Source organism: Callospermophilus lateralis, chromosome X (assembly GCF_048772815.1).
Source record: "Callospermophilus lateralis isolate mCalLat2 chromosome X, mCalLat2.hap1, whole genome shotgun sequence".
Classification (NCBI taxonomy): domain Eukaryota; kingdom Metazoa; phylum Chordata; class Mammalia; order Rodentia; family Sciuridae; genus Callospermophilus; species Callospermophilus lateralis.
In genome coordinates this window covers 51,246,987-51,260,309 of record NC_135325.1, presented here as the reverse complement: position 1 = coordinate 51,260,309, position 13,323 = coordinate 51,246,987, and the positions used below count along the sequence as shown (strand labels likewise).

The following is a 13,323-nucleotide window of genomic DNA, read 5'->3' as shown; positions in this document are numbered from 1 at the left end:
AGTCTATGTTAATATTGGTCTTGGGGAAAAGTCAGAGGTCCAGTCTTATCTAATAGAGCATCCTCCACAAATAGTCTACCCAGCAGGCAATTTTCTCCTAAACTATATTCACAATAAGAAACATTCAAGCCAGACTCGGTGGAGCTCTGGAGACTGGAAGGAGAGAGTGGTCTCATTTCGCTAAGGTAAAGAAGTCATTTGGTACTGGGGTTGGGATCTTAAGTAGTCCTTAAAGTGTGGTTTAAGAGCCTGTGACTTGCTGATAGCTAGGCGGGCCCTGGAACTCCACTTCCCAGGAGGTCTCGGGGCGTCGAGTGAAGACTGCGTCCAACGATGGGGTGGGACTCAGTCGCTACCCGGATGTGTAGCTGAGCTCTTCACAGCTTGTCTTTCCTAGCCCCACACAAGATCTCCCGGAGGCTTCGCCAGCCCTCCAGCAGCAGTCCATCGGCGGCGCTGGATAAAGATCAGACTTTGCCGGGTAACCTTTATGGACAGACAGACCCTCCTACAGCCAACTGCCTTCTTCTCTGCTAGAGTCTCCCTATTCCCCCGGGACAGTTGCCTTAGGATTTGAGCTACTCCCTGAATGGAAGGAATTTGCTGGGGGTGGGGTGGAGTGAGATATGTGTACGTCTGCTAGGTCTGGGAGATTGACCCAACCCTTCCTATTTGTGAATCCCATGTTGTGTGTGTGTGTGTGTGAGGGGGGGGGGGTACCTCTCTGTCCCAGGCTTAGTAGTCCTTATGAAACCGGAGTAAACTACGCTTGGTGGAGAATGTGAGGAAAGTGCTGAGTGGGCTTGTGGTTTCTGTGATTGGGTCACTAGACTTGCCCTTCCTTAGGTTAAGTTTTCTAGCTTCAGATAAAAACCCTCCTCCTCCTCCCACCCCTCCCCCAGGGTTGGGAAGTGTTCACTAGGTTTCCATCATCCACAAGCGCCTTGAAAGTCTCCTTTGACCAGACTTGAATCAAAGCAGACAGTCTTGAATGTAAAAAGCTTCCTCTGTTCTGTAGATAACTAAATTGAAGAAAGTAGTAAATAAAAATGGGAAACTTATACTGAATTGTTTTGGTTTCAGAAAGTTACAGAGTAATTTTACATGGATGTAGACACAGACGTGGGAAGATTGCAACTTGGAGAATGTGTTATAAACAGTACTATTCTGAGCTGATCCTGAATATTGTTGATTTTTTTTTTTTTTTGTACTGGGGATTGAACCCAGGGGCACTTAACCAATGAACCTCAGCCCTATACTCCTTTTTAAATTATTAAATAGGGTCTCAGTAGCTGAGTAGCTGAGGCTGGCTTTTGAACTTGCAGTCCTCCTGCCTCAATCTCCAGAGCTGCTGGGATTGCAGGTGGGCTGCCACCATGCCTGACCTGAATGTTGTGAATATATGGTGAATATAGCTTAGGAGAAAATTGCCTGCTGGGTAGACTATTTGTGGAGGATACTTGATAAGACTGGAAGAGCTGGGGCTGTAGCTCAGTGGTAGAGCGTTTGCCTAGCACATGTAAGGGACTGGGTTCAATCCTCAGCACCACATAAAAATAAAATAAAGGTATTGTGTCCATCTACAAAAAAAAAAAAAAAAAAAAAAAGACTGGAAGACAGGAGTGTACCACTAGATCCGGCCTTATTTGCCTTTTAATGTATAGCCTATCCTTTCCACCAAACTAAGTTTCTAGGGTTAAGGAAGTTTTTGTTGTTTTTACCCCTTTAAAGATCCCTCCCAGCAGTGCAGTACCTAGGGTAGAATCTGGGAGAATGTATGGATAGTGGTGGTGATGAGGTGAGGAAAATTGTGCATGATCCTTGACAAGGACAGCGTGGTGCCAGATGTTAGAGTTGATGTAAACCTTTTCTCATACAGGTGATGAACAACCTAAAATATTTTCCTTTCTTTAAATAATTCCTAGCATTTTCTTAGAGCCCCCAACCCTTTAAAATATTTTTAGCATTATTTTGAGATTTTATAACTATTAAAAATTTCAAACATATACATGAGAAAACAGTGTCCAGAATACATGGACTTAATACAAATAAGTGCAAAGAAGCCCACCACCCCCCAACCCCGCACCTGGGACTTTTGCTAAACTCTGCCTTTTATTGAAATTTTGCGGGGCTGGGGATGTGGCTCAAGCGATAGCGCGCTCGCCTGGCATGCGTGCAGCCCGGGTTCGATCCTCAGCACCACATACAAACAAAGATGTTGTGTCCGCCGAGAACTAAAAAATAAATATTAAAAAATTCTCTCTCTTTCTCCCTCCCCAACTCTCTCTCTCTCCCATTCTCTCTTTAAAAAAAAAAAAAAAAAAAAAAAAAAAAAGAAATTTTGCTACAAATGAAGGTGTTTATAAGAAGTTGGTACTGCTTTGGATTTTCTTATTTCTGTGATATTCTGACTGCATACTATTACCTAGGCCATTAGTGTGCCATTTATAGTCATTATCTGTAGGCCATATATGCCAGGAGCACTAGTAGATATAAACCAAGATAAACAAGTACAGATAACTTTCCCCAGTTATTTTAGGGGCTGAACTTAGGGTACAAAGTAGTCTTTGTGCTTAAGTTTTACCCTGGTTCTGCAACCTACCATCCCCCAATTGTACTGTTGTCCTGAAAGCAGTCCCTTTGAGCAGGAGTTTCAGACACTGGATGATATCTAAGGAGGCTGGAAGTGGGGTTGCATAAGCTAACTGGTGTAGGAATTCATAGGAAGAAGAGAATCCAGACAGGAAGTCAAAAAAGGCTATTCACAGGGAGTGTGGTGGTGGCTTTGCCCTGTTATCATAGAATTTGTGTAATTGTTATGCCTATTCCTAGGGCATAGTTGCCCATCAGAGCTGAATTATGCTCTGGACTTTTTTTTAGGTATGGGATCTATGAACGGGCTCCCTGGTTAGAATTATGTGAGCAGAGAGCTACCCCTAGTGGGCTTATGTGAAACATGCTCTGAAGGCCAACTTCTCTTTAAACTGACCCATGATGAGGTTTTTTTTTTTTTCTTCTTTTGTTTGCCTAATATGACAGCAATATGGGAATGTTATTTCTCTAAATTACCAAGGTGAGAAATTCTCTTTTTTATCCCTGTAACCAAATACATATGACAATCCCCTTTCCTCCATGTTCTGACGCTTGAAGAAATTAGTGTTATAAAGATCAAAACTGGGGCTGGGATTGTGGCTTAGTGGCAGAGTGCCTGCCTTGCAAGTATGAGGCACTGGGTTCAATCCTCAGTACCACATTAAAAAAAAATAAAATAATGGTATTGTGTCCATCTACAACTACAAAAATATTTAACAAATAAATAAAAAAGATTGAGTCTGGCTGGGCATGGTGGCACACACCTATAATCCAAATAGATTGGGAGGCTGAGGTAGGAGGATTGTGAGTTAAAAGCCAGCCCTCAGGGGCTGGGGTTGTGGCTTAGTGATAGAGTACTAGCCTCGCATGTGTGAGGTACTGGGTTTGATCCTCAGCACCACACAAAAATAAATAAACAAAATAAAGGTATGTTGTTCATCTAGAACTAAAATTATATATATATATATATATATATATATATATATATATATATATATATGCCAGTCTCAGCAATTTAGCGAGGCCCTAAGCAACTCATCAAGTCCCTGTCTCTAAATGAAATATAAAAAGGCCTGGTGATGTGGCTCAGTGGTTAAGTGCCCCTTGGTTCAATCTCTGGTTCAAAAAAAAAAGAAAGAAAGAAAATGAGAGAGATTTAGTCTGCTGAGTGTGGTGGTATACACCTGTAATCCCAACAGGTTAGGAAGCTGAGGCAGAGGGATTCCAAGTTCAGAGCTAGTCTTAGCAACTTAGTGAGTTAGCAAGACCCTGTCTCAAAATAAAAAGGGCTGGGGATGTGGCTTAGTGGTTAAGCACCCCTGGGTTCAATCCCCAGTACTGAACAAAGCAAAATTGCAATAACTAAGAATCCAAAGTAGAATGTACTCCACATCATGTACAACCACAAAAATGGGAAGTTGTACTCCATGTATGTATGATATATCAAAATATATTCTACTGTCATGTATAACTAAAAAGAACAAGTAAGTTTTTTTTAAAAAAAGAATGCTTTTCAGCTTAAATTGAGGGCAGGACAGTGATAGGGTATTAATATGGGGGTGTAAACATGAGAGCACATGTTTATATATACTTCTGGAGATTATCTATGTCATATCATTTACTCTGAAATACTTGATTCATGAAGAAATGGACAATAGCATGGTGGTGTTGTTTTGTTCAGATAAGGTGGGAAGATGGTATGAGACCTCTGGTTTTTCTAGCATTGAAACCATATTACAGAATTTTTGCCTTCCCTCAGTAGTATAGTATTAGCAGAATTAAGAAGTCCAGGGCCAGGGTTTTGTTCAGTGGTAGAGCAACAGTCTGGCATTTGAGAAGCCCTGAAATGGATTTCTAACACCACACACACAAAAATAAAACAACAACAAAAAATGAAACAAATGAACAAAATACATCATCATAGCTTCTAACACTTAATGAGGACTGTGTATATGACAGTGATTAATAAATACTACACATATCTTCTTTTATTTAACACAGGTTAAGAACTTGCCCAAGTTCATGAAGCTTAGGAAGCTTTTTGACTCCAGGAAGTCTGACTTCGGAGCCTTGACTCATTTTTTGGTACTGGGGATTGAACCTGGGGGTGTGCCTTGGCACTGAAATACATCCTCAGCTCTTTTTATTATTATTTTTTAAAATTTTGAGACAAGGTGCCCAGGCAAGCATCCAACTTACAAGGCCTCCTGCCTTAGCCTCCTGAGTTGCTGGAATAAAGAAAGGCATGAGTCACTGAGACTGGCTACACTTATTTTTTTAAAATTAATCAATCCCCATTTACTGAACATCTGCAATGTTAGCACCTTTGATAAAGTATATCCAGACCTTATGACAAATGTGTAACAAATAACTATTATATGGTGAGTACCATTTTTCAATCTTGGAAACCTTTCTATGCCTATGTTTTTTAAAATTATAGTTGCCATTTCCTGAGTACCTGCAATATGTTAGCATCTTTGATATAGTAATATCCAAACCTTATGACAACAACTTAACATTCATACCTATGTATATGAATAGTTTTTAATCTGTCTGGATTTACAACTACTTTTGAGAATCTGACAACTTTGGATCTTCTTTGAAGAAAAATTTATTTATACACATAATATTTTCACAATCCCAGAGGTGGCTTCTAGAACCAACTAAAGCCTGTCCTCTCACAGTCCACAAGCTCCAGTGGACTATAAAGTGTAAAAACAGTCCAGTGTAAAAACTCTTGTCCTATACAAGCTTTCCCAGATTACTCTTCTATGGTGTTCGGGGCACAGGGAGTATGTGTGTGTGTGTGTGTGGGGGTGCTTTACTTTCTCTTCCTTCTCAGAAATGTTTATAAAGCTCCCTAAATTAACCAAATATCTCTGAATATTTTTTTCTCCTGTACATAGGATTACAAGGGAAGAATGCAGACCATCAAATGTGTGGTTGTAGGAGATGGGGCTGTGGGTAAGACCTGCCTCCTCATCAGTTACACTACAAATGCATTTCCTGAGGAGTATATCCCCACTGTCTTTGACAACTATAGTGCCCAAACATCTGTGGATGGCCAAATTGTCAGCCTGAATCTGTGGGATACTGCTGGCCAAGAAGAATATGATCGATTGCGGACACTCTCCTACCCCCAGACCAATATTTTTGTCATTTGTTTTTCCATTGGCAACCCATCCTCTTATGCCAATGTGAGGCATAAGTGGCACCCAGAAGTCTCCCATCATTGCCCCAATGTACCTGTTCTGCTGGTAGGCACTAAGAGGGACCTGCGAAGTGACTATGAGACAGTGAAGAAGCTGAAGGAGCAGAGCCTAGTGCCCACAACTCCTCAACAAGGCAATTCGCTGGCTAAGCAGGTAGGGGCTGTGAAGTATCTGGAATGTTCAGCCCTGATGCAGGATGGAGTACATGAAGTGTTTTTGGAAGCTGTCCGGGCAGTGCTTTACCCTGCCTCAAAGAAGAATGCTAAGAAATGTGTCCTCTTGTAGCTTTTGGGTGCTACTTTGGAGACTGCACCTAAAAATGTAAAGGAAGCTTCCTTTGATAGTAGTTGCAAGTGCCAGCATGAGCCATTTCTCTCTTCCCCTAGAAGCCCTAGACTCCTGGTTATTTGGCTTTTGGAGGAACCTAGAAGACAGACTATTTCATACACAGCTGCTTTTAAGTTTGGTATGAACCTTGTGGAGGAAGTTTATGTGTGTCTATCTGTATCCCCTGTCACAAGTAGCAAAAGGAGATGCCACTGAATGCTGTTCTTTTTTCTACTGGCCAAGCCGTGATGAAGCACAGCAATCTTCATGCTGTCCTTGGGAAGCATTTGCTTGTCTGCTTTGAAATCTAACTTTGACTTTCTTTGCTGTATCTACCATTGAGCAAGTGCCTCAGACAATGATTTTTAAATCATTGCCTTAAACTTTTAGATATTCTAATTTTTTTGTGATCCTGGGGATTGAACCTAGGGTCTCATGCATGCCACATAAGCCCCATTGAACTGCACCCCCCAGTCCTGATATGCTAATTTTCCCATACTGGTGAAACCTCAGGGTTCTTTACCACTTAACTACATCCCCACTCCTTTTGACTTTTTGAGACAGGGTCTCACTAAGTTGCCCAGGCTGGCCTCAAACTTGTGATTCTCCTGCCTCAGCCTCCTATATTAGGTGTCCTAATATACTGAGTTTTTGAAAGCCATTTTATTTGTGTTATGCATGTTCCCAATGTTGACACATTCCTCTTATTCTTAATGAGATGAGACATTTTCACAAAAATGGTTAAGCAGCATTTTCCAAAAATCTGAGCTAGTAATAGATGTTCATTTTTAAAGGGTTCTATCTATTGTCCAATAAGCTCAGGAATCAGCAATTTATATAAAACCCATCAGGTTTCTTTACAGTAGAACTTTATAATTTATTATGTATGCATTGTTTCCCACACTTATTTCACCACTGAACATTTTTGGAGATTCCATATAATACCAGATAATAGTTTCAGAGAAGTTGGGTTAGTAGAAACTGGGAATTCTCAATGAAGCTGTAAAAAAATGCAAAAAGCATAATGTGGTCCTGTTCTTTTTGATGTTTTCCTCATTATGCCTTTGAGACAAATGTTTATATCAGCCATGGACTTATTATTGGTTCCTCTGCTTCAGGAGATGGGTTTGACATTTAGTGATGATAGTGCATGCACTGCACATAGTGTCCCACAATGAGATCTGCTATTATATTCCACTAGCACTGTCGACTTGGTGATGTGGAAGTTATTCAATCCCTCGAAAAGCTGTATCTGAGTCTTCTGTGTGGCCCCTTTCCCTCTTAGTCCTGTAAAATAAACCCACTCAAGGTCAATTCCCTAAATAAAACAAAAACAAAACAATTAAACTGTCCTGCCAATCATTGTCAGGAGTTTTTTTTTTTTTTTTTTTTTTTCTTTTTTGGTATTAGGGATTTTAAGAGGCATGATTTACCACTGAGCCACATGCCCAGCCATTTTTATTTTAAGACAGGGTCTCAGTAAGTTGCTTAGAGCCTTGCTTAGTTGCTGAGGCTGGCCTCAAACTTGCAATGCTCCTGCCTCAGCTGTCAGACTCCCAAATTATTGGATTATTGGTGTGCACTATCATGCCTGGCCCAATTTTTTTGTTTGTTTGTTTGGTGCTTGTAATGGAATCCAGGGCCTGGTGTATACAAGGCAAGCACTTTACCACTGAGCTATATCCCCAACCCTTTTTAGTTTTTTAAAATTTGAAACAGGGTCTCACAAAGTTGCTGAAGCTGGCCTTGAACTTCTAATCTTCCTGCCTTAGCTTTCCAAGTACCTGAGATTACAGGGTAGCTTGTTCCAGGGTTTTTTTGTTTTTGTTTTTTTTTGGTACCAGGGATTGAACTCAGGGGCACTCGACCACTGAGCCACATCCCCAGCCCTGTTTTGTATTTTATCTAGAGACAGGGTCCAATTGAGTTGCTAAGCACCTCACCATTGCTGAGGCTAGCTTTGAACCCATGATCCTTCTGTCTAGGCCTCCTGAGCCGCTGGAATTACAGGCGTGCACCACTGGGCCAGGCTCTATCTCTTTTAACAGCTCCCAAGAGTTGGAATATGCCGTCCCCCTTGTGGTTATATAGGATATCAGGCTTTGCTAGAGTTGCTCAGCTTGCCATCTCCCAGTATGCCAGCTTCTCCTTTTCTCCTTGTCTTTTTGACCTTCATTTGGTATGAAAGGAATACTTCTTCATATGGCAAATAATGGTTGATAATTTCACTGTGCATACCCCATTCTACCATGCCAAATAGCAATGGGTTTTTGAGAATTGAGAAATGAAGGTCATAAGATCTGTACTTGGGCTGGGGATGTGGCTCAAGCAGTAGCACGCTTGCCTGGCATGCGTGCGGCCCAGGTTCGATCCTCAGCACCACATACAAACAAAGATGTTGTGTCTGCGGAAAACTTAAAAAAAAAAATCTGTTCTTAGCCCTGCAGTGGGTAGAGCATTTTGCTTGGGTTATTTTAACTGATGTTCCCTGGGATGCTTATAGAACATAAAGGCTTATACAGGCTAGAAACATGGCTGCACCCTGTGTGGCTGTCTATGAGAATTAACCTGATTTAATTTTTATGGTGCTGGGGATTGAGCCATGGTTTCACACATTAGGCAAGTATTCTACTACATAGCTACACCCCCAACCCTTCTTGGGGAACTTTCTGTTTAGCTACTGTCTTTTTTTTTTTTTGGTACTGGGAATTGAACCCAGAGATACTTTATCACTGAGCCACATCCTAGCCCTTTTTATATTTTATTTAGAGACAGGGTCTCCCTGAGTTGCTTAGTGCCTCACTAATTTGCTGAGGCTGACTTTGAACTTGGGATCCTCCTGCCTCAGCCTCCCAAACCGCTGGGATTATGGACGTGCACCCCTGTGCCCAAGTTACTGTCATCTTTTTTTTTTTCCTAATTTTTTTTTTTAGTTGTAGTTGGACACAATACCTTTATTTATTTATTTTTATGTGGTGCTGAGGATCAAACCCAGTGCCTCACATGTGCTAGGCAAATGCTCTACCACTGAGCCACAACCCCTGCCCTACTGTCATCTTTTCAAGTGACTTTTATTTATTTATTTATTTATTTTGGTACCAGGGATTGAACTCAGGGGCACTCAACCACTAAGCCACATCCCCAACCCTACTTTTTATTTTATTTGGAGACAGGGTCTCACTGAGTTGCTTAGTGACTCCCTTTTGTTGAAGCTGGCTTTAAACTCGAGATTCTTCTGTCTCAGACTCCCAAACTGCTGGGATTACAGGCAAGCAAGGCGCTTAAGTGACTTTTAATTTTAACAGTGCCTCCTACTCCACTTTTGCCTAGCAAGTTACTAAACGTAGGTCTGGGTTTTGTATGGGCAAACAGTTTTCTTCTAATAAATGGAGGTGTAATCCTCAAGTCTGAGTAGGAGTCCTTTTTATACTGGACTGATTTGATGGTCTTGAGTATACACTGACAACTTGGTTTTTATATTTAAAAGGAATTTGTATGAAGATCAACTTGCTGAAATTATTCAAAACAAATGATAATAAACTTTTCTGATTTTACCAGGTCTGTTGCTTTCAAAAAATCAAAGCAATTCCTCTCCCTTCTTCTTTGAGTGCTTTCTAAATTCTCTTCAACTTGCAAAGGATGAAATAACTATAACTGTCATATTGCACAGTGCACCAACATGTAACTGTACTTGTTTTTCTTTACCAGATAATCAGGGTAGGGAACTGTGTTCTAATATTGATTCTGTCATTCTTGCCCCACACTTATCCATCCTCAGGATTTAACTTCTCTTCCAGATTCTCACTAATAACAGGTCAGTTAGTTCTGTGCAGGCAATTTTTTTTTCTCAAACTACAGTTAGTAAATAATTTAGGTCTTGTATGTTACAAGCACTACTACATTAGGGACTAAGTGTAAAGACACATCACTTAATATCCTTTGCCCCTTTCACTGTCTCAGCAATATATCCTATGTGTTATTTAAAAAAAAATGTGTGACTAATTCTGGATGGTATGGTGTAGTACACTAACACTAAGTGTACTAGTAAGGAAGAGCAAAACCATGTTCTTTGTTTTCTTGGTACTAGGGGTTGAATCCAGGTGCATTCTACCACTAAGTTACATCCTCAGTATTTTTATTTTTTATTTTGAGAAGAGATCTAAGTTGCTGAGGCTGATGTTTAAAAAAAAACAGTTTTGAGGCTGGGGTGTAGCTCATTGGTAAGGCACGTGCTTAGTATGTGCAAGGCCCTGGGTTTGATACCCTGCACCATAAAAACAAAATACTCCCTCAGTTTTACCGAGGGATAGTTTTAGCTATCATAAAATTCACCCATTTCAAGTGTATAATTTTATAATTTTTAGTAAATTTACTTGTGCAAACATCACCAAAATGCAATTTTAGAACATTTCTATGACTCCAGGAATGCTTCATGCAGTTAATCCCTGTTAATAGTTCACTGCCATTCCTAGACAACCACTAGTCTTTCTTTTATAGATTTGTCTTTTCTGGATATTATATACAATCATACAATATGTAGTTTTTTATAACTCTCTTCATCTAGCATAATGTATTCAAATTCCATTTTATATCACATATCAGTACTTAATTTCTTTTTATTGTTAATATTCCATTGTATGAATATATCTTACTTCTCTATTCATCAGATGGACATTTGGGTTTTCACTTTTTATTATCACTAATATGTGTATACAACGTTTTTTGTGTATATATGATTTTATTTATTTTTTATTATATTTAGTTGCACATGACAGCAGAATGCATTTCAATTCATCATACACAAATGGAGTGCAACATTTCAATTATCTAGTTGTACATGGTGTAGAGACGCACCATTCATGCAATCATACATGTACTTAGGGTAATGATATCTACCTCATTCCACCATCTTTCCTACCCTCATAACCTCTCCTCACCCTCCCCTTTGCCCAATCCAAAGATCCTCCATTCTTCCCTTCCATCCCCATTACAGATCAGCATCCACTAGTGAGAGAAAACATTCAGCCTTTAATTAATTGGGACTGGCTTACTTCACTTAGCATAATATCCTCCAATTCCATCCATTTACCTGCAAATGCCACAATTTTATTCTTTCTTAATGTTGAGAATATTCCATTGTGTATATATACCAGTTTCTTTATCCATTCATCTACTGATGGGCATCTAGTTTGGTTCCAGTTTAGCTATTGTGAATTCAGCTGTTATAAACATTGGTGTGGCTATGTTACTATAGTATGCTGATTTTAAGTCCTTTGGGTATAAACCAAGGAGTGGGATAGCTGGGTAAAATGTCGTTTCCATTCCAAGTTTTCTGAGGAATCTCCACACTGCTTTCCAAAGTGGCTGCATGAATTTGCAGTCCCACCAGCAATGTATGAGTGTACTTTTTCCCCCACATCCTTGTACATATGATTTTAATTGTTGGGTAGAAAAAGTAGGAGTGAAATTTCTGGGTCATGTGTTATATGAATGAAAAACCATTTTCTTGGTGCTGGGGACTGAACACAGGGCCTTGAACAGTCTAAGCTCACACTTCCATTAAGCTACACCCCCAAACCTAAAACCATGTTTTGAGTCAAGATTGGAGCCTTTAACACTAATATATTTGAAGTCCTCTTTCACATCCTATAAGCCTCCATCTATCTCTCATTGAATCTGCTTTTCTTCAGGCACAAGCATTTAAGAAGCAATATAGTACATTAAATAACTAATGAAAAGTATATTAAAAACATTTCAGGGGCTGAGGTTGTGGCTCAGTGGTAGAGTGCTCACCTAGCACACGTGAGGCACTGAGTTCAAACCTCAGCACCACATAAAAATGAAATAAAGATATTGTGTCCATCTATAACTAAAAATAAATATTTAAAAAATATATTTCAGTGGCTGGGGGGTATAGCTTAGTGGTAATGTGCTTGCCTAGCATGCATTGAAGCCTTGGGTTTGATCCCTAGTACCATCATAAAGGTCAATTCTAGGGGATGGGGTTGTGGCTCAGTGGTAGAGCACTCACCTAGCACATGCAGGGTGATGGGTTCAATCCTCAGCACCACATAAAAATAAAATAAAAATATTGTGTTGAACTACAAATAAATAAATAAATAAATAAATTTTTTAAAAAGGATCAATTCTACTGCTTGTTTTTTGGCAGTACAGGTGATCAAACGCAGAGCCACTTTGCCACTGAGATACAGCTCCAGCCATTTTTTAAAAAGAAATTAAAATTACTAAGTTACTCAGGTTGGCTTCAAATTTTTGATCCTCCTGCCTCAGTTTTTGGGATTCTAGATGTGTGCCACTGTGCCTGGTCTAACTACTGTTAAAACATTGTTCCCATGAAGTATCCATTAAAAATATGAGGAAAAGGCCTGGTGCAGTAGTGCATGCCTGTAATCCCAGAGGATGGGGAAGCTGAGGCAGGAAGATCACAAGTTCAAAGCCAGTCTCAGCACCTTAGTAAGGTACTTAGAAACTCAATGAGATCCTGTCTATAATAAATTATAGACACACACGCGCACACACACACACACACACACATGGGCTGTGGATGTTGCTCAGTGGTTAAGTACCCCTGGGTTTAATCCACAGAACCAAATATATATTTATGGAAAAGCTCTATGAAATGGTACAGTAAGATTTCCAGTTTATATTATTAAGTGAAAAAAGGCAAGGTGAAAAGAGTACACACAGCATGCTACCTTTTCTGTTAAGGAAAAAAGGGGAAAATAAGAATATAGACAGATATACATGTGCTTATTTATTTTGTACCAGGAATTGAATCTAGGGGTGCGTAACCACTAAGCCACATCCTCAGCCCTTTTTGAGACAGTCTCCCTAAATTTCTAGGGCCTCACTATGTTGCTGAGGCTGGCTTTAAACTTGCAATCCTCTTGCCTCAGCTCCCAAGCTCAGGAGTTCTTATAGACGAGAACTACCACTCCTAGCCATGTGCTTATTTTTGAAAAACAAACTATAGGACATACCAGAAACTATAGGAAATGGTTATTTATAATGGATGGGAATAGGATAGAGGTTACAGGCAAGGGAGCAAGACTTCTGTGGGATTGGCTTTTTATTTTTTGGTATTCAGGATTTAACCCATGGGCATTCTACCACTAAGTCACATCCCCAACCCTTTTAAAATTTATTTTTAAATCTTAAGATAGTCTTGCTA

At 39.9% G+C, this 13,323-nt stretch overlaps 1 protein-coding gene across 2 annotated transcripts; it reads left to right on the top strand.

Moving 5' to 3' along the window:
- The first annotated feature begins 368 nt into the window (after positions 1-368).
- LOC143639130 (rho-related GTP-binding protein RhoG-like) lies at positions 369-9,601 on the top strand. 2 transcript variants are annotated; one of them, XM_077107299.1, is made up of 3 exons: positions 369-481; positions 4,594-4,973; positions 5,499-9,601. In XM_077107299.1, exons 2-3 carry the CDS (start codon positions 4,971-4,973, stop codon positions 6,087-6,089), a joined length of 594 nt encoding a protein of 197 aa, XP_076963414.1. In that variant the 5' UTR covers positions 369-481; positions 4,594-4,970; the 3' UTR covers positions 6,090-9,601. The 2 variants fall into 2 exon arrangements, with proteins under 2 accessions (XP_076963414.1, XP_076963415.1); XM_077107300.1 differs by lacking the exon at positions 4,594-4,973.
- Positions 9,602-13,323: the final 3,722 nt, after the last annotated feature.